This window comes from Silurus aristotelis (genome assembly GCF_946808225.1).
Source record: "Silurus aristotelis genome assembly, chromosome: 27".
In the NCBI taxonomy this organism is placed as follows: Eukaryota; Metazoa; Chordata; class Actinopteri; order Siluriformes; family Siluridae; genus Silurus; species Silurus aristotelis.
Genome location: NC_139600.1, coordinates 11,201,878 through 11,221,167, shown reverse-complemented (window position 1 = coordinate 11,221,167; position 19,290 = coordinate 11,201,878). Strand labels below are relative to the sequence as shown.

The window sequence follows — 19,290 nt, the reverse complement described above, 5'->3', positions numbered from 1 at the left end:
ATGCAGGTCCAACCCTTATCCTGTAGACTTGCTACCTAATGGGCTTTTTATGCTTTAGGAAATGTATTCCCACTGTCATAGAAAGCTACCTGTTGCTCCAAGCTTGGAAATCTCCCTCTTTCCATTTTCAGCTCATGGAAATCAAACAGTAGATCTAACCTTGCTCATGATGAGCAACCACATTGTCATGTTTAGCTTTCCAAGTGCGTGACCACCATTTGTAAAATCCGATTTAATCATTCGCTCAACATCAGCAGAACCTTTATAAGAACTAATGCGGGGTGCTATTTAGTGCAGTCAAAAGAAGCCAGTGTATATCTGAGTAATATAAAAAAAATATTTGTAAGAAAAATTTCGATTAGGCCAGCGACAGTGTTCCAAATCACAAGCAGCAAAATATGGTTACTCTTAAAAAGTAGGTCTTCTTTCTACCACTAATCTACTGCCATTTGCAGTGCTTTTAGAATCTGTCTCTTACTTTCTTGCATTCTTTTCTTTCACTCTCTCTCTCTCTCTCTCTCTCTCTCTCTCTCTCTCTCTCTCTCTCTCTCTCTCTTCACCCTGCATTTCTCTCCACTCTATAATCAATTAGTGGCATTAAGCTAGATGGCAGTGTTTCTCTTCAGCACAGGAAGAAATAAACAAAAATAATGGTGGCGCTCGTTGGACACATGCACATGCTTGAAGACTCTCTCTCTCTCTCTCTCTCTCTCTCTCTCTCTCTCTCTCTCTCTCTCTCTCGCTCTCTCTTTCTCTCTCTCCCCCATTCTTTTTTGTACATTCTGTTCGCACTTTTCTCTTTTATCAGTGGCTTTTATATTTGCTACAAGGATACAGCTGGATTCCAACCATTTCTTCTTCGCTCTTTCAGTTTACTCATCCAGACACATCCAGACACACTCACATACCTGAGTGCTCAGGTTTATGACATTACCGTTCCAGCTGGCCACGTATGACTTAATGAAAAGATCTGCTAATTTAAATGCAAATCGTCCTGCAGTTTCAAATGTGTGTGAGAGCAAGCTTGTCTCGTCTATGAGCATATGTGACCGAATAAGCGTAACCATGTAGAACAAAGGCCCCTTTACCTAATTGTTCCTCCTACACAGGCATCACAGAGGATTCGATTCACACGTGAGTTAAGGAGCCAATCATTGTTTATTAATAGACAAACAGTGATTCAAGCAGCATGGTTTAATTTGTGAAATGATTTAGTGATGTTTGTTGTTCGGTTAAGTACCTCCCTAGAAATAATCTTTATTCATGCTATTTATTTCTGATGTACAATCCTGATTCCAAAAAAAAATTGTAATGCTGTATGGGGGAAGTGGTAGCTCAGTGGTTAAGGTGCTGGGTTACTGAATGGAAGGTCGGGGGTTCAAACCCTGGTATCGCCAAGCTGCCACTCTTGGGCCCTTGAGCAAGGCCCTTAACCCCTTTGTGCTCTAGGGGCGCCGTATCATTGCCGACCCTGCACACTAACCCCAGCTTCTGAGCAGTTGGGATATGCAAAGAACGAATTTCACCATGCTGTAACGAATATGTGACAAATAAAGGCTATTCTAAATAAAAACAGAATGCAGTGATTTGCAAATCTCATAAACCCATGTTTTTTCACAATGATACACAGAAATTATATTAAATGTTATGTAACATTTTAAGAAATTTACAGAAATGTATTATTTTAAGAAATAAATTATTTGGTATTAATTTAAAATTTGATGTCCACAATACCTCTTAAAAAGAAGTAAGTGTAAGTACAGCTGGAGGAACATTTTTCAACTAATTAGTTAAATTGGAAACATGATTAAGTAAAAAACAATTATTTCTTAGAGAGTCTCTTAGAGGTAAAGATTCACACCAATCTGTGAAAAAACTGTCTCAACAAATCGAGGAAGAACTTAAAAATAAAATTCCTCAACATAAAACTGTGAAGAAGAAAATCTCATTAACTCCAGTACATAATATCATTAATCTCAATAATCAATAATCTGAAAAACAAAACAAAAACAAATGATGTGGCCGCAAAAGACAAGGGCAAAAATCAATAATGGATGATCCTGATTTTTCTGTCCTCAGGTGACACTGCATTAAAAACAGGTATATATTTGTGATATAAATCAGAGTCATCCAAAAAATGCAGGTTAAAGCTCTATAATGCAAAGAAGAAGCCATACGTGAACATGATCCTAAAACACCTTCTTCTCTGGACCAAAGTTTTAAAATGGACTGAGGCATACTGCATCTATTACAACAGCATGGCTTTCTTAGTAGTTAAGTCTGAGTGCTAAACTGGCCTGTTTGTAGTCCAGACCTTTCACAAATTAAAAACATTTGGAACAAAAAAATTTAAAATAGAGCAAAAAAGACCAAGGACTGTTGAGCAGATAGAATCCTGTATCAGACCCGAATCAGACAACATTCCTTTCCCAAAACTTCAGCAACTTGTCCCATCAGTTCACACAACTTTACGGACTGTTGGTAATTGTTATATTATGTGTTTCAGCCATAACATTCAAAATAACCTTATTTCTAACCTTAAAATAGTTTTTTCTATTGTGAATTTTTTTTTTATTTTATAGGTTTATAGGATTGGCAAATCAGTGCATTCTGTTTTTATTTACATTTTAAACAGTATCCCCATTTTTTATTGGACTTGTAATATAACTGTTAAAATTCAAGAGTCATAAAACCATTCATCTGCTCCAAAGCATAACAAATACCATGAAAAAGTATTAGGGCACAGTTTAAACATTCAATCTTTGCCAAACAAGTGCATTCTTTCTTTTTAATTATCCTAAACAAATCTCAGGTTATGCTATGCTTTCTACTAATCCCTTTAGTTTCTTCCTTTAATTTCCTTAGTTTCTGGGAAGCATTCAAAAATGTACATTTTCTTTTGACTGTGAGTCTAGAGACTTCAATTAGTGGACGTGTAATCTATTTTATTTTTCTTTTACCGTCAGTGAGGCATATAGCTGATTTTTTCTGAACTGATCTTTTACTTTTTGTCAAGCAAAGAACAAAAACGTTCATACAAAGAAATCATAATACAATAACATTTAATGTATAATGCTTTGTTAAAATGTATTGCTACATAATTCTTACAAATATTCTTCATAGTGTTATGTTGTGCTCCTCTATGTTGTGTTCTGTTATGTCACATTGTACAATGTTACACTATAAGTTACATTTTTCTGTAACATTATACTGTTACACATTGTTTTACTGTTACCTCAAAATGCATGATGTTATGTTGCACTATTACATTATGTTACACAATTATGAACGATGGATGTGTATTATATAATACGCTATATTTACCATTACTATATGATATACTAGGTCATGTACACACACTAAATTGACTTGCATTATTACGGTATATTACGCTTTTACAAATGTTATACACCAATCAGGCATAACATTATGACTGGTGAAGTGAATAACACTGATTAGCTCTTCATCTTGGCACCTGTTAGTGGGTGGGATTTATTAGGCAGCAAGTAAATATTTTGTAGAGAAGCAGGAAAAATATGGCAAGCGTAAGGATTTGATTTTGACCAGGGCCAAATTGTGATGGCTAGACGACTGGTACAGAGCCTTTCCAAAACTGCAGGTATTATGGGATGTTCTCGGTTTTCAGTGGCCAGTGTCTATCAAAAGTGCTCCAAGAAAGGAAAACAGTGGTGAACTGGTGACAGGGTCATGTGCAGCCAAGGCTCATTGATGCACGTGGGGAGAAAAGGCTGGACCGTGTGGTCCGATCCAACAGACGAGCTCCTGTAGCCCAGATTGCTGGAGAAGTTATTTCTTGGTGGGTCAGGACTGTTTTGAGAACAAAAAGTGGACCAACAAAATTTAAGGCAGGTGGTCATAGTGTTTTGCCTGATCAGTGGCCATAAAGTTATGCCTGATTGGTGTATATAACGTTCTGTATATAACAAATATTACACATAAAACATTTTTACACTGTATAGCCAAAGCTTTTTGTGCACCTGACTTCCTAAATCCCATTTAAAAATGTGTCCCCCACTGCCATTATAAAAACCTCCACTATTTTACAGAAGATTTCTTCTGTTTTTTTGGAAGGTAGCTGTAGGAGTTTTAGACATTCATCCACCAGAGAATTAATGAGGTCAAGATCTGATGTTGGGTGAGTAAGCCTGGGGCAGAGTCCACATTCCAGTTTATCTCAAAGGTGTTCAGCATGTTTAAGTTCGGGTTTCTGTGTAGGCAACTTGTTCTTTTACACCAACCTGGGGAAACGATGTCTATGGAGCTTGCTTTGTTCACAGTGGCACTGTTATGCTTTTAGGCCTGTGTTTTAGGCCTTTTAGTTCTAGTTTTAGTTAAAGACATTGTATACATATTTTCCATCGAGTGTATATACTCTACCCTTTAAATTTTTATAGATTTTTTAAAATCTGATAAACCATGAACGCCTACAATTCTACATAAAAAAACAGTTATTTGTTAGATTTTTGAAATACACAACATTTTAGGTTAAAAGTTGTGAATCTGGTATGTACATATTTGAAATAGCTTGACTTAACGCCATAATTTTCTGAGGGAAAATGTACCATCACTATAGGCACTACTTAAGATCAGATATTCCATTTAAAAGCTTCTAATCAGTGGTATTTTCTTTTCAAAAGCAATTCCTAGAAATTGGGCACTTTGGCTCTTGAGTTGCTGGCTTTTAAGAATTGAGCTTAAATGGTTAGTGCTAATCTCTTTTCATTCAGTCATCCATTACATTTTTCATTATTCTTCTGTAACAGTGGAAAAGAGAAATATACTTTCTCTAAAATATCAAGCACGGTTTCAATGGTGAAGGCAGAGCTACCTGTAGAAGTGACCCAAATAATTAAGGCGCCATTGAGAAAGAGGGTCAGGAAGAAAGCTATTAACACTGAACCAAATCTTTAAAGGCGAGAGAGAGAGAGCGAGAGAGAGAGAGAGAGAGAGAGAGAGAGAGAGAGAGAGAGAGAGAGAGAGAGAGAGAGAGAGAGAGAGAGAGAGAGAATAATTAGAAGAAGAATTAAGACCGAGGGAATAGTCTTGCATGTGTCTCTAAAGGTTACGCTAAGGGTAATGAGTACTCTGGTGACTAGCACCACTGACTCACCATTTCCTCATTCAGGTGGAAGGATGGAAATTTATGTTCTCCTCCCAATCCTATAACAATACTGTCACTGATACAAAGAATACAATGAGTGCACAGTCATGTGAGGCTTCTAAGAATAATAATACTAAAAAGTCTTTAATGTAAATCTGGATCTTATTATGTTGCTGTTTCATTTATTTGATTATTTATAATAGGGCTGTAGCTATTGATTGTTTTAGTAATTGTGTATTGTAACAATTATTCGTGTAATATGATAAGAAATACTTTTTCTTTATTAAATAGCAATATTAAATCAGAGAAAGACAATAAGACAGGTGTCTTAAAAAAACAATTAATTTGTTTTTTTTAAAACTAAACCCATTTAGTGCATTTAATTGACATTATTTCAAAATAGAAATACAGTTGCCACGTAGAGTAAGCTGAGAAACTATTTGTTTAATGGAACGCATTATTATTCTTACTCATGTATTTACTTATTAAATCTCACACAGTATCGCGATGTGGTTTTCTTGTCTCCGGAAAGCTGCTTTAAAAACGTGCTTCACTACATGCTATACGCCGCCAATGCGGACTTTTTTTACTGTATATAAAAAAAATAATAATAAATCAATTTCAAATGACTTTTAAAAACAGTAACCGCACTGTACGGTGTTTTCTTTATGTTTTAGTTTGAAATGATCCCGAACTTTGGATTTTGCAACGTCTTCTGTGTTACCTGTCCAGAGCGTTCCAGAATTTAGCACTAAACAATTAATTAAATTAATAAATTAAATGAATCGAAGAATTTTTGTAATTGAATTACTCGAGTTACTCAAAGAATAATTACAGTTCTCTCTCTTTCTCTCTCTCTCTCTCTCTCTCTCTCTCTCTCTCTCTCTCTCTCTCTCTCTATGTATATATACATGCAAACAAACTGACACATGAATAAATTAAAGCAAACAAAATCTGGAATCTATCTATCTATCTATCTATCTATCTATCTATCTATCTATCTATCTATCTATCTATCTATCTATCTATCTATCTATCTATCTATCTATCTATCTATCTATCTATCTATCTATCTATCTATCTATCTATCTATCTATCTATCTATCTTCTGGGGTTCTAAATTTAAGGTCATAATACAGTACCCAAGCACTTAAGCAACTGTGTCAGACTGTGTCACCTAAAAAAAAACTGAACCGAGGTCATATTTGCATATTTACATTTGATTTGAAGTTCATCTATAATATAATGTGTGTAATAATAATGGTAGGCTATGGGTATGGTATTACTGTGCAACATTTATAACCAAACCTAATCTCTTGTGTATTTAAAAACCAAGTGACCTTTAAGGTGACAAAGTAGAACGTCAAGTGTGAATTTTTTATAAAAATATTTGAATAGTATTTGAGTGTATATTTGAGTGTGTTTGAATGTATATACAATGCCTAATAATAATACTGCATATATATATATATATATATATATATATATATATATATATATATATATATATATATATATATATACACACATACATACACACACACACACACACACACACACACACACACACACACACACAGTATAACACATGTAACACATCTTACCATTTTCTCAGGACTGCTATAATAAGATTTTAAGATGGAAAATATTTAAATACTTTATCATCTATATTCTGTGCTAAGCAGCTCAGGCTGAACAGGCAACAGTTAGCTGACACTTCACACATCATGTACTCTACAGGCCAGGGTGTAAATAGCTTGGAACACATTTCTAATGCAGATTAGAATTCATTGAGAATTTGACTAAGCATGTACTGTACATTACCCGAGTTAACAGACTGATGTATTATAAAATTCATTCAAAAGCTTGCAAATCCAACAAAACAAATAACCTGATAATAAAATTTGGTCTGATATGATCATTAATTGCTACTTTACTATTTGGCGGTGAATACATTAGCAGCAAGATGTAAGCAAATTAAGTGCACATACTGTATTTATTACACTTTACAGCAGGTGCTACTGTAATTCTGCATGAATGCAAGTGCTAAATAAATAAAAAGCAGTAATGTGTGTGGTGAGCGGCTCTCACCCGGAGCGTGTTGATCTGCTTGCTGTTCTGGAAAAAGTTCCAGATCTCATCCTCATTTTTCAGCCAAGTGTCTGCCAGTTCGCCGACTTTAGCCAGAGCATTGAAGGTGCTATTGGCCTGGAAACACACACAAAGACCAAAACGGACCAAACAAATCATCAAAAAAGGTTAAAATAGTCACATACTACTGTATATGTCATTCATGCATACTGTATTTGTATTAATTTTTGTATACTGTATTTTTTTATATTGATATTTTTGATGTCTAAATAACAAATCGGCCTTTCTAATGGTACTATACAGTATCACCCTCACATTTCACCAACTATTTACGTATATCTTCTCAAAGGACAATACAGTAATCCCACGCTTTACCGAGGTTCGAATCGTGGAATTGCGTTTGCCACATAACTAATTTGTTTGGCTGATTTTCCCGGTCTCTCCTGGATAGCAAGATAGACCTAAAAACTTATAGGGAATTGTTTTTATGGAGACTCATGTTAAAATAGTGAAATATATTAATACAAATATAATTATTAATTATGAAATGAAGTAAAATGTTAATACTGTACAGTACACTGTATAGCATTTTTGGGGTGGCGTCCGTTTATCGCGGTGGTCAAGTTCCAAAACCGCCTGCGATAAACGAGGGATTACTGTATATAAAATTGAAACTTAAATCAGTTTTAAAGTAGTCAATGTGCAGCTTGGATAGCAGTAAAGATTTTCATTACTATAGTATTGTCCCCTGAGAATCTATAAAAAATTGGTTGCGGAAATGTGAATTATGTGGATATTGTATTATAACCGCTGTTTAAACATAAACAGTGATGTCTATATGTAAGAGATAAATCACAATCACATCATCCAGCCTATCAGAATCGAGTACTCAGACATAAATAATAAGAACTATGTTTAATTATGTTGCATTGTGTAGCAAACAAAGTTTATTCTCGAAATCCTTGCAGATCTAAATCAATAATCGATACTGATAGGCTGAAAGAAAGAAATAGTGGATTGAATGAATCAATTCAACTGTTAATAACGTAGTGTTATGTGCTGGATGAAAAGAAAGAAAAGTGTTTTAATGGATTCTTATTAGAGCGTACCGAATAGAAAATAAAAGTACACGTTTTTTTTTTTTTGCAAGCGTAATTAAGTACGAGGATGAGGATAAGGATTCAGTTTCAACCACACTTGAGTAAAAAACAAATACACCACAATCATTTATAAGTATAATTACTCAAGTGTATTTCACTGCTGTGGACAAGAGCGAGATGAACGCCGTCTCTCTCGCTGAGAAATGGCTTATTTTGGTTTATTTTTTTCACTATTTTTTGCTATTGAAGGCCTTTGGGGGTCCTCATGTCCTGATAGGGTGAATGCTTTTTACTTTTTTAAGTCAGCTAATTAAACTTAAACCTACATCCATTGCCCCTAAGCATCTGTTGTGTTGATCTTAGTGTTATTAATATAAGCAAAGCATGGCGAAACCCAATCAGAATCATAATGCAGTGAACTGAGTGTGTTACTGCACTGCATCAGAAGCTTTATATCTATCAATCAAACTGGGTGAGGTTGTTTACTGCATAAACAGGCACTCATACACCCTCAAACACACACACACACACACACAAACACACATTCCGACATGCACTGACACAGATTAAGTGAGAAGAGGTAGATGTAAATCAGTAAGATAATGAGGATAAGACAGACATTCACCTAGTCCTACATCTTTATTGTGTGTGTATGTATGTGTGTGTGTGTGTGTGTGTGTGTGTGTGTGTGTGTGTGTGTGTGTGTGTTCTGCACCTAATTTGAAGCCATAACCAAATGCTGCTCCTTCACTCACTTCATCCCCAAGGGAACACTATGAGCTAGGCTCAGTGTGGCAAAATATCGCTGTTTACACACACACACACACACACACACACACACACACACACACACACAGACACACACACACACACACACACACACACACACACACACACACACAGCTCAGATAAATAGTCTTATCCTCATTATGTCGCTGACATTACATCTAACTCTGCTTATTGTGCGTGTGTGTATGTGTGTGTGTGTGTGTGTGTGTGTGTGTATATGTGTGTGTGTGTGTGTGTGTGTGTGTGCGTGTGTGTTAGGGATTTTTTGAAAAAGATCCCACAAGCCATTCATCTTGCAAACCTATTAAATAAGTTTGTGTTTGTGCCCTTGTGTATGTGCCCTTGCTACCTTTGCCATAACCCTCCGCGTAAAGGGCGTGTCCGGAGTGTAGAGGATGCGTCCCTGAAGGAGTGGGCGGAGACTAGTCCAGAAAAGACGCAAGGAGGGAGTTCCTGTCAGCATGTCAATCAAATTCTGACAGAATTCACCTTCAGGAAATGAATGGGAAAGAGGGTGAGAGGGTGAAAGAGAGAGAGAGAGAGAGAGAGAGAGAGAGAGAGAGAGAGAGAGAGAGAGAGAGAGAGAGAGAGAGAGAGAGAGAATAAGAAAGGGGGTGATATATTTGCAATTTGTCACAATTTATCATCAAACACATGAGCATCTTGCAAATTCAACAGGAACAGCAGTCTAAAAACTGAAGGCAAACAAAATGTTTGAGGAAAAATAACTACCAATGACAGGAGGCATAAATTGCTAACGGGGCAGAAGAAGAATGCTGAGACAGTTTGGAAGTGATGAATACGTAATGACTATTTGTTCTAAAATATACTTGACTGCTTACGCAAGTGTCAGGATTATCAAAAACAGTGGTTTGTGGGAAAAAATGTAAAGCTTTCCAATCACTACAAAAAAACAAAAAAAAACCCACAAATAATCTGTACAAGAGTAATCTTTATAATAATTCTTTATATATTATCATGTTATTTTTACTTTTAAACTAGACACCAAATGTGTACCACGGAGTTTGATATTGTCAAGGCAGTATACATAACAAATATTCTATCTTGACATAAGTTTTGTCTTTGGTGGTTGCAACCTTGTATTCACACTAGCACGACAAAGCAACAACCACCCCTTCATTTTCCACGTACACGTGCGACACAAAGCTGCAATTTCAACGACAACAGCGCAACAAGCGACATTTGAATTGAGATTTTCTTAGTTCTATGCAAATAAGCCATGACACAGTAACATGGCAAATCCAAACCAACAGCTCCAATTCCTTTCAACAGTTCTATGGCATGTGGTTTGATGTTTTTTAAGTTCTCTGTTTTCCAGAATCCAGAATTTAACAGCATTGTAAAACTCATTAAGAAACCGAATTGGAGTGAGCGCTATGGACTTCTCACAACACACCTGAGCCAAACACATTATCCTCAGGTGTGTTGGGGCTCTGGGAGAGAACACAAAATGCAAACTGTGTTTAATCCTTAAGGATTCAACCTCTATAGATGTGTTGTAACAAGTTCAACCCAGTGTTGAACGCTCTTGTGATAATGGAGATATCTGCATTAATAAACCCAACAGGAAAAATGAGAAATCACAAGAAAAGGCAGATAGCAATTAGGCTGAAAACACAAATGAGCCACGTGTGGACTGTACAAAGATGAGTGTTACTGGAGTATTGTGTCATTAGAGTGAAGAGCCCAAGCGACGCAAAAGAAAAAAAGAGAAGACAGAGGTTTGGCCTTTCTAATAAATTAGCATTAATACTAATTAATATAATACATGGCACAGCTTTGTTTTGATGATGTTCCATATATATTCTATAAAACAATGTACAGTATCAAAAATTAAATATATAAGAAAAAAATAAATGAACCACTACAATAAGCTGTGTTCAGAGAATCAAAGTGAATAACAGAGATGAGCAACAGATTTCTTTCGCAGTGTTGAGAATATTAAGGTTCAGTCTGAAAAGCTCCGGGAGGTCAATTGTGAATATTTTCATAAGCTTTTAGATCCCGAACAAATGTTTCACCAAAGGCCTATCATGCATAATTATATAAGAAGTAATTCTTATTAGGGTTTATAAACTCTATCAACAAAGAATATTTTTTTCTTAATTCTTAACTCTTGCATGTTAAGCATGACTGATTTATAGGAGTTCGACTATTATATAGTATGTCTAGCCACCAATTGTTGAATTTTTGTAATGTTAATTTATTTTAATTAGTGCATTTTTTCTTACAGGTAGCAACAGTTACTCTGAGATACAATGCAGCCTAATTTAAACCCCTCAACCCCAACCAGACAGTTTCTAAGGAGGCATAAATGAATAAAGAATGTTAATGAACACGTCTCAGAAGGATGCCCTTGGTTGGGACCTTGCTAGCAAGCTTATAATGGCAAGAAAAAGAAGAAGAAAATTATATAATTATATATATATATATATATATATATATATATATATATATATATATATATATATATATATATATATATATATATATATATACAGTGAGGAAAATAGGTATTTGAACACTCTGCTATTTTGCAAGTTCTCCCACTTAGAAATCATGGAGGGGTCTGAAATTGTCATCGTAGGTGCATGTCCACTGTGAGAGACATAATCTAAAAAAAAAATCCAGAAATCACAATGTATGATTTTTAAACTATTTATTTGTATGATACAGCTGCAAATAAGTATTTGAACACCTGTCTATCAGCTAGAATTCTGACCCCCAAAGACCTGTTAGTCTGCCTTTAAAAATCTCCACCTCAACTACATTTATTATCCTAAATTACATGCACCTGTTTGAGGTCGTTAGCTGCATAAAGACACCTGTCCACCCCATACAATCAGTAAGAATCCAACTACTAACATGGCCAAGACCAAAGAGCTGTCCAAAGACACTAGAGACAAAATTGTACACCTCCACAAGGCTGGAAAGGGCTACGGGGAAATTGCCAAGCAGCTTGGTGAAAAAAGGTCCACTGTTGGAGCAATCATTAGAAAATGGAAGAAGCTAAACATCACTGTCAATCTCCCTCGGACTGGGGGGCTCCATGCAAGATCTCACCTCGTGGGGTCTCAATGATCCTAAGGAAGGTGGGAAATCAGCCCAGAACTACACGGGAGGAGCTGGTCAATGACCTGAAAAGAGCTGGGACCACCGTTTCCAAGGTTACTGTTGGTAATACACTAAGACGTCATGGTTTGAAATCAGAAGGTTCCCCTGCTTAAACCAGCACATGTCCAGGCACGTCTTAAGTTAGCCAATGACCATTTGAATCATCCAGAGGCGTCATGGGAGAAAGTCATGTGGTCAGATGAGACTAAAAAAAAAACATTTGGGTCATAATTCCACTAAACGTGTTTGGAGGAAGAAGAATGATGAGTACCATCCCAAGAACACCATCCCTACTGTAAAGCATGGGGGTGGTAGCATCATGCTTTGGGGTGTTTTTCTGCACATGGGACAGGGCGACTGCACTGTATTAAGGAGAGGATGACCGGGGCCATGTATTTCGAGATTTTGGGGAACAACCTCCTTCCCTCAGTTAGAGCATTGAAGATGGGTCGAGGCTGGGTCTTCCAACATGACAATGACCCGAAGCACACAGCCAGGAAACCTGACTGATCTAGAGAAGATCTAAGTGGAGGCGTGGGCCAAAATCCCTCCTGCAGTGTGTGCAAACCTGGTGAAAAACTACAGGAAACGTTTGACCTCTGTAATTGCAAACAAAGGCTTCTGTACCAAATATTAACATTGACTTTCTCAGGTGTTCAAATACTTATTTGCAGCTGTATCATTACAAATAAATAGTTAAAAAATCATATATTGTGATTTCTGGATTTTTTTTTTTTGATTATGTCTCTCACAGTGGACATGCACCTACGATGACAATTTCAGACCCCTCCATGATTTCTAAATGGGAGAACTTGCAAAATAGCAGGGTGTTCAAATACTTATTTTCCTCACTGTATATATATATATATATATATATATATATATATATATATATATATATATATATATATATATATATATATATATATATATATATATATAGTATCACTTGTGGATTTTTGTACACTCTATACAACAGTGCTGCTGTGGAATGAGCCAACCTTTATTCGAGAGGGTTGCTTTTTTAATATCATTTTAGCTGTTTCGAACATGTTACTAATAATATAAATATTTATATATTCTGAATTACAGTGGCACTACCGAGAGAAATATTGTTTCACAAAATGAAACACTCTTTGACTAATCAAAAAACAGAATTCTTCAGCATTGTGGTACACTATAGAGTTGAAACCATGTTGAATTTCTCAAATCACACCTGAACCTGAATTACAGTGGCACTACCGAGAGAAATATTGTTTCACAAAATGAAACACTCTTTGACTAATCAAAAAACAGAATTCTTCAGCATTGTGGTACACTATAGAGTTGAAACCATGTTGAATTTCTCAAATCACACCTGAACCAAAAAAAACCTCCTCAGGGTGCTGAGACTATGAGAGAGAGAGAGAGAGAGAGAGAGAGAGGAGAGAGAGAGAGAGAGAGAGAGAGAGAGAGAGAGAGAGAGAGAGAGAGAGAGAGAGAGAGAGCATTTCTTGAAGGTTAGTTTGGATCACTGATGGTGTAATCCTTTTTCTAGGGGGTTCTGATATTATTTATTCAATTCATTAGCTCAATTACAATGCTTGCACCATTACCAGGTAGTTACTAAGGACGAATAAATAAAGAAATACTGTTAAAGTTATGCAACATGGTCTCAACCGCCTCTACTATTGTATACTCAGTAGTCCTCATTTTTTCACTGTTAAACCAACACTTCTCACACTGTTACAGTCTTTGACACATTGTGTGCACTTACTTGAGTTGCCTTGGGATGTGTTTGAGCTTAGTGAAAGTGTGGCTTGTGTTGGCAATCGAAAGACTGGTTTTGCACTGCTGCTATTGGAGCTTGGACTCCCACCACACATGAACAAATTCAAGCTGCCGAAGGGGTTCGAGCGGAAGTCTAGAGAGTTCATGCCATTCAGGATTGCTGTGGTCTGCAATTTGGACACCTGTTCAAAAAAGATGTTAAAAGATGGACTATCAGCAAGGAATAATGTCCATTCAATTTACTATAAAAGTTTCACCAAAAGGAAGTGAGTGGATTCATTGGTTACAGTGAAGTGATCTTCTATGAAAGCCAGGGTCATCACATAAGATCCACTGCCTTCTTCTTTAACACATGATTTGAATAATCAGATGCATTCTACATATTTAACAAAAGAAATCATGACAGCCGGCTTCACCAGGACTAAAGACACATGCATTAATCACTAGACCACATACAAATGCTGCTTTGTTCTTTCCAAGGCACACCTCATTCAAATCATAGTCTAATTAAAATAAAAAATACACCAGGGCATAGAAAAGCACCGCAGAGGGCACAGGTGGCCATGCTGAAAACAAAGATCATGGATGTTTCCAAAGGAATTTGCATGCAAATCCATTCAAAAAAAGAGCAAAAAGTCAGATCTTACCTGATTTGACAAAGGGGCTGCATGGGAGGTGGTGCTGGTGAGCAGAGCGACGAAATCTACTGAGTTCATATTGAGTGCTGACGGAATCTAGAGGAAAAGAGATGGTGTTATACTACAGTATAATAAATTTACTCTTTGGGCAGATACCATTAAACAAAACCCAATAAGTGTTGCAGCTCCTGAATTACTACTTGTTTCAGTGTTCTTTGGGTTCTGCAGGTTACCTACCACCTTCTAAAACCTTCAAAATGTGGACAAGAGGAAATAAATTACCCCTGGGAATGAATGTGTGCCTATTTGCATCTTGTCTGGCATGTTCAGTATTCCTGCCTCCTAGTCAGTGTTCCCAAGATTGGGCAGGTTAACAAAAATGGAAGAACTTATCAATGAATGATTCATGGATTATACAATTCAGAAATGAAGCTAATAGTCTTGTTTAAAGGCCCAGCAGCTTGGTGTGTAGACACAACCTTTATGAAAAGAAGCACAATCACATTATCCACCAATGTCTGATTGCAGGAAGACAAAATAATACGATTGAGTGTAGTAATCTGTTATCATTATGCAGTTCCAGCCACTTCTCATTGTCCAAGGAGTCCTATAATTAAAGCCGCAAAGACAGAGATTGTTCATTCAGTCCCTTTGACCTTGAGATAAAGACACATTCACTTAACTGTGTGTTACTAAACTGTTAAAACCTGAACTCAAACTTACTCAATACTCATTCAAATCATACACATCCATGTCTACAGCACCACCCTTATTATATTCGAATCATGTTATAACTGTTTACGTGCTGTTTTGCACACCTCTTTTTTGTCTTGCACTGTTTGCAATAGGTTTAGGCGACTAGGACAATTTTCTTAGTTATGTGTTTTGTTATGTAGCTCTATGTTGTGTAATGCAGCTCTATGTTGTTTTATGTAGCACCAGGGTTCTGAAGAAACGTCTCATTTCACTGTGTACTGTGTCAGCTATATACTGTTAAAATGACAATAAAAGCTTCTTGACTTCACTTGACAAAGAGACCTGTTCACAGTGTGTTGGTGTTGGCACAGGCATTTAGAGCCACTGGCTGTGATAAAACCTAAAAGAAGCTGTCTAGCTGAACTGGATTTTGAGCCACAAGAGGTAGAATGCATTAATCTATGCCCAATATTACCTTTGTAATTCACCAAACTGCACAGGCTGAGAAGCATTAGACCATGTAATGCCTTGTATTCATTATAAGGTGAGAGAAACCATGTCATGATTGCACAGGCACACAGACACACACACACACACACACACACACACACACACACACACACACATGCACACACACGCAAACGCACACACACACACACACACACACACACACACACACTGTACGAGGTGATAAACACTAATTGAATTGTGGGCTTTTATTCTCAATTTGTGCACACACAGCTCAGTGGGCTATAACTATTTCCCGTTTCATGAGCTTAACTACTTGCATAAACTACTTAAACTCCACTGGCTACAAACAATACGGTTGGCTTTTCCTAGCTAGAAGACACATTTATGCTCTCTAGCTTCCTGCACATTTCTCTCTTGGAAATGCGCTCTCTAGGCTAATACAAATTAGGCTACTCAGATCTGTAGATCAAGGCTCCAATCTTCTATTCTTTAACAATGGTGGCTTCTTTCCTTCAGTGACTTTTACTCAGGGCCAAAAACATCATTGAAACTTATTTAATCTCTCTGATGTTTCTGAACGAAAAGCTTTCTGTTTGGAAAAGAAAATGGGCCAATGTGTTTGGCATGCAGGGTGAAATAATCCAAATAAACTGCCAAAATGAAGAGACCTTGTCAATTTGTCCTTGACCTCAATGGTTCCTTTCGGATTTCAGATTTAGAAATGACAGAATTAGAGACAAAATCATCCCAAGCTATTCCACTGAAAAAGGATTATTACTTACATTTCAAGTTGCTCTTCTGATGCCTGCATTCATGAGAATTTTTATAGTATAGCCAACTTACACAGTCTTATAAAGCATCATTGTTTGTGGCACCCTCAAGATTATAAAAGTTTGTACTTTAGTAAGGTAAAAAATAATTAACCCAGCCATTAGGGATGCACAAATCAGTGCACTCTTAGTGCCGGTCTCAAGCCCGGATAAATAGGAAGGGTTGCGGTAGGAAGGGTATCCAGCGTAAAACGTACCAAATCAAATATGCGGATCATAAAAGATAAATTCATACCAGATCGGTCGAGGCCCGGGTTACCAACGACCGCAACAGGTATCGTTAGCCAACAGGGTACCGGTGGAAATTGGGCTACTGTTGGCCAAAGGAGGAGAAGGAAAGGAGCAAGACGTCAATAGAGATGGCAGAAAAAGAGCAGTGTAGGAGAGTGAAATTTCAGGTTGGTACTTTAAATGTTGGTACTATGATGGGTAAAGGGAGAGAGGTAGCTGATATGATGGAGAGGAGAAAAGTAGATATGTTGTGTGTTCAGGAGACCAAGTGGAAAGGGGGTAAGGATAGGAACATTGGAGGTGGAGGTTTAAACTCTTCTTTCATGGTGTAGATGTAAAGAGAAATGGTGTAGGGGTGATTCTAAAAGAAGAATACAGTAAGAGTGTAGTGGAGGTGAAGAGAGTTTCTGATAGGGTGATAACCATGAAGCTGGAAGTTGAAGGGGTTATAATAAATCTCATCAGTGCCTTTGCTCAACAAGTGGGTTGTGAGATGGAGGAGAAGGAAAAATTCTGGAGTGAGGTAGATGAAGCGGTAGATGGTGTACCTAGGAATGAAAGATTGGTGATTGGGGCAGACTTTAAAATGCATGTAGGTGAAGGGAACAGAGGTGATGAGGAGGTGATGGGTAGGTATGGCCTTAAGGAGAGGAATGTGGAAGGGCAGATGGTGGTAGATTTTGCTAAAAGGATGGAAATAGCAGTGGTGAATACGTATTTTAAGAAGAAGGTGCAACATAGGGTGATGTATAAGAGTGAAGGAAGGTGCACACAGGTGGACTATGTTCTATGTAGGAGATGCAACCTGAAGGAGATTTGACAGTAAGGTGTTGGCAGGGGATAGTGTAGCTAGACAGCATCGGATGAGGGTTTGTAGGATGATTTTGGAGGTGAGGAAGAAGAAAAGGAGGAGAGTGAAGACGGAAAGAAGAATAAGATGGTGGAAATTGAAGGAGGAAGACTGTAGTGTGAGGTTCAGGGAAGAGATCAGACAGGGGCTCGGTGGTGGTGGAGAGGTGCCAAGTGATTGGGCAACTACTGCTGAAGTGATGAGGGAGACAGTTAGAAAGGTAATTAGTGTGACATCTGAAAATAGAAGGGAGGACAAAAAAACGTGGTGGTGGAATGAGGAAGTGCAGGACAAAATAAGGAGAAAGAGGTTGGCAAAACAGAATTGGGATCGACAGAGTGATGAGAAAAGTAGGAAGAAGTACAAGGAGATGCGGCAGCAGGTAAAGAGGGATGTGGCGAAAGCCAAGAAAAAGGCATATGAGGAGCTGTATGAGAAGTTGGACACTAAGGAAGGAGAAAAAGATTTGTAATGATTGGCCAGGCAGAGGGACCAATTTTTAAAATTCAACACAAATGGCATTTAAAGACCTTTGGGATATCAGGATCTGACCTGAAACATACAGCAGAATTTTATTGAAAGGACTCTATGAAAGGATCTTTACACTGTTTTATACTCTATTTAGCATAACTGGCTTACTAAAAAATAATTTCTTGATTAAGCTATTTGTATAGCGATAATGTCTGAAGTGTCAAGGATGATGGGAAATGTATTGTATTTAAAGAATTACATGGCCATTGAAACATGCAAATCTGCAAATTGCTAAACTCAAAAATGGCACGTTTTTAGTAGATTTTAATTAAAATCAGTGACTTGCTGGTTTGTAGTACATCTACTGACCATCTAAGCATGCATACTTTCATCCTAACTACATTTTTAAGAAAATTACAAACAAACAACAACAACCATAGTCTGGAAATCTATAGTCTGGAAAACTATGTACTGAATGACACCGAAGCATTTGAGTGCTCACAGCCAAATTGTGTAACAGTCTTCCCACAAACCACCAGACTCCTCAATAAAAAATGGACTGATACATACACACTCACACACCCACACAATCAAACACCTCTATTGCATTTTTTTTTTTAATCATTTCTGCAAAATCATTAACAAATGTATAAATGTACAATATTTATTATTATATGAACAATTTATTTGCACTATCCTCACATTTAGCTCTGCTTATTAATTGAAAACACAAAAATGGATGTTGCATAAATATATACACTGATAATGATAATATACACTGACCAGGCATAGCAATAAAGTTATGCCTGGTCAGTGTATATTATCATTATCAGTGTATATATTTATGCAACATCCATTTTTGTGTCACATTAATCAATGCAAATTCATGGCTTTCACCTTTTGAATTTGCAAAATAAATTTTGCAAATTCAAAAGGTGAAAGCCATGAATTTGCATTGAATAATGTGATAAGAATGACTAAGACTATTTGTGCAACAATATATTGGAAAGTTACTTATTTCAGTCCCAACAACAATTTTCAGGAAACTTTGACATACAGTACTTTTATATATAATTATACATATTTTCATGCATAC

General features: G+C 36.8%; 1 protein-coding gene across 3 annotated transcripts in view; it reads right to left on the bottom strand.

Moving 5' to 3' along the window:
• The window catches only part of LOC310721233 (phospholipid-transporting ATPase ABCA1), a 168,797-nt gene that overhangs the window by 112,846 nt on the left and 36,661 nt on the right, over positions 1–19,290 (bottom strand). For all 3 annotated transcript variants that reach the window (XM_083532642.1, XM_083532641.1, XM_083532640.1), the window contains exons 8-11: positions 14,655–14,741; positions 13,994–14,189; positions 9,452–9,591; positions 7,214–7,330 (exon numbers count right to left, since the gene is read on the bottom strand). In XM_083532642.1, coding sequence (XP_083388768.1) covers positions 7,214–7,330; positions 9,452–9,591; positions 13,994–14,189; positions 14,655–14,741 — 540 coding nt within the window. The remainder of the gene's footprint in view (positions 1–7,213; positions 7,331–9,451; positions 9,592–13,993; positions 14,190–14,654; positions 14,742–19,290) is intronic.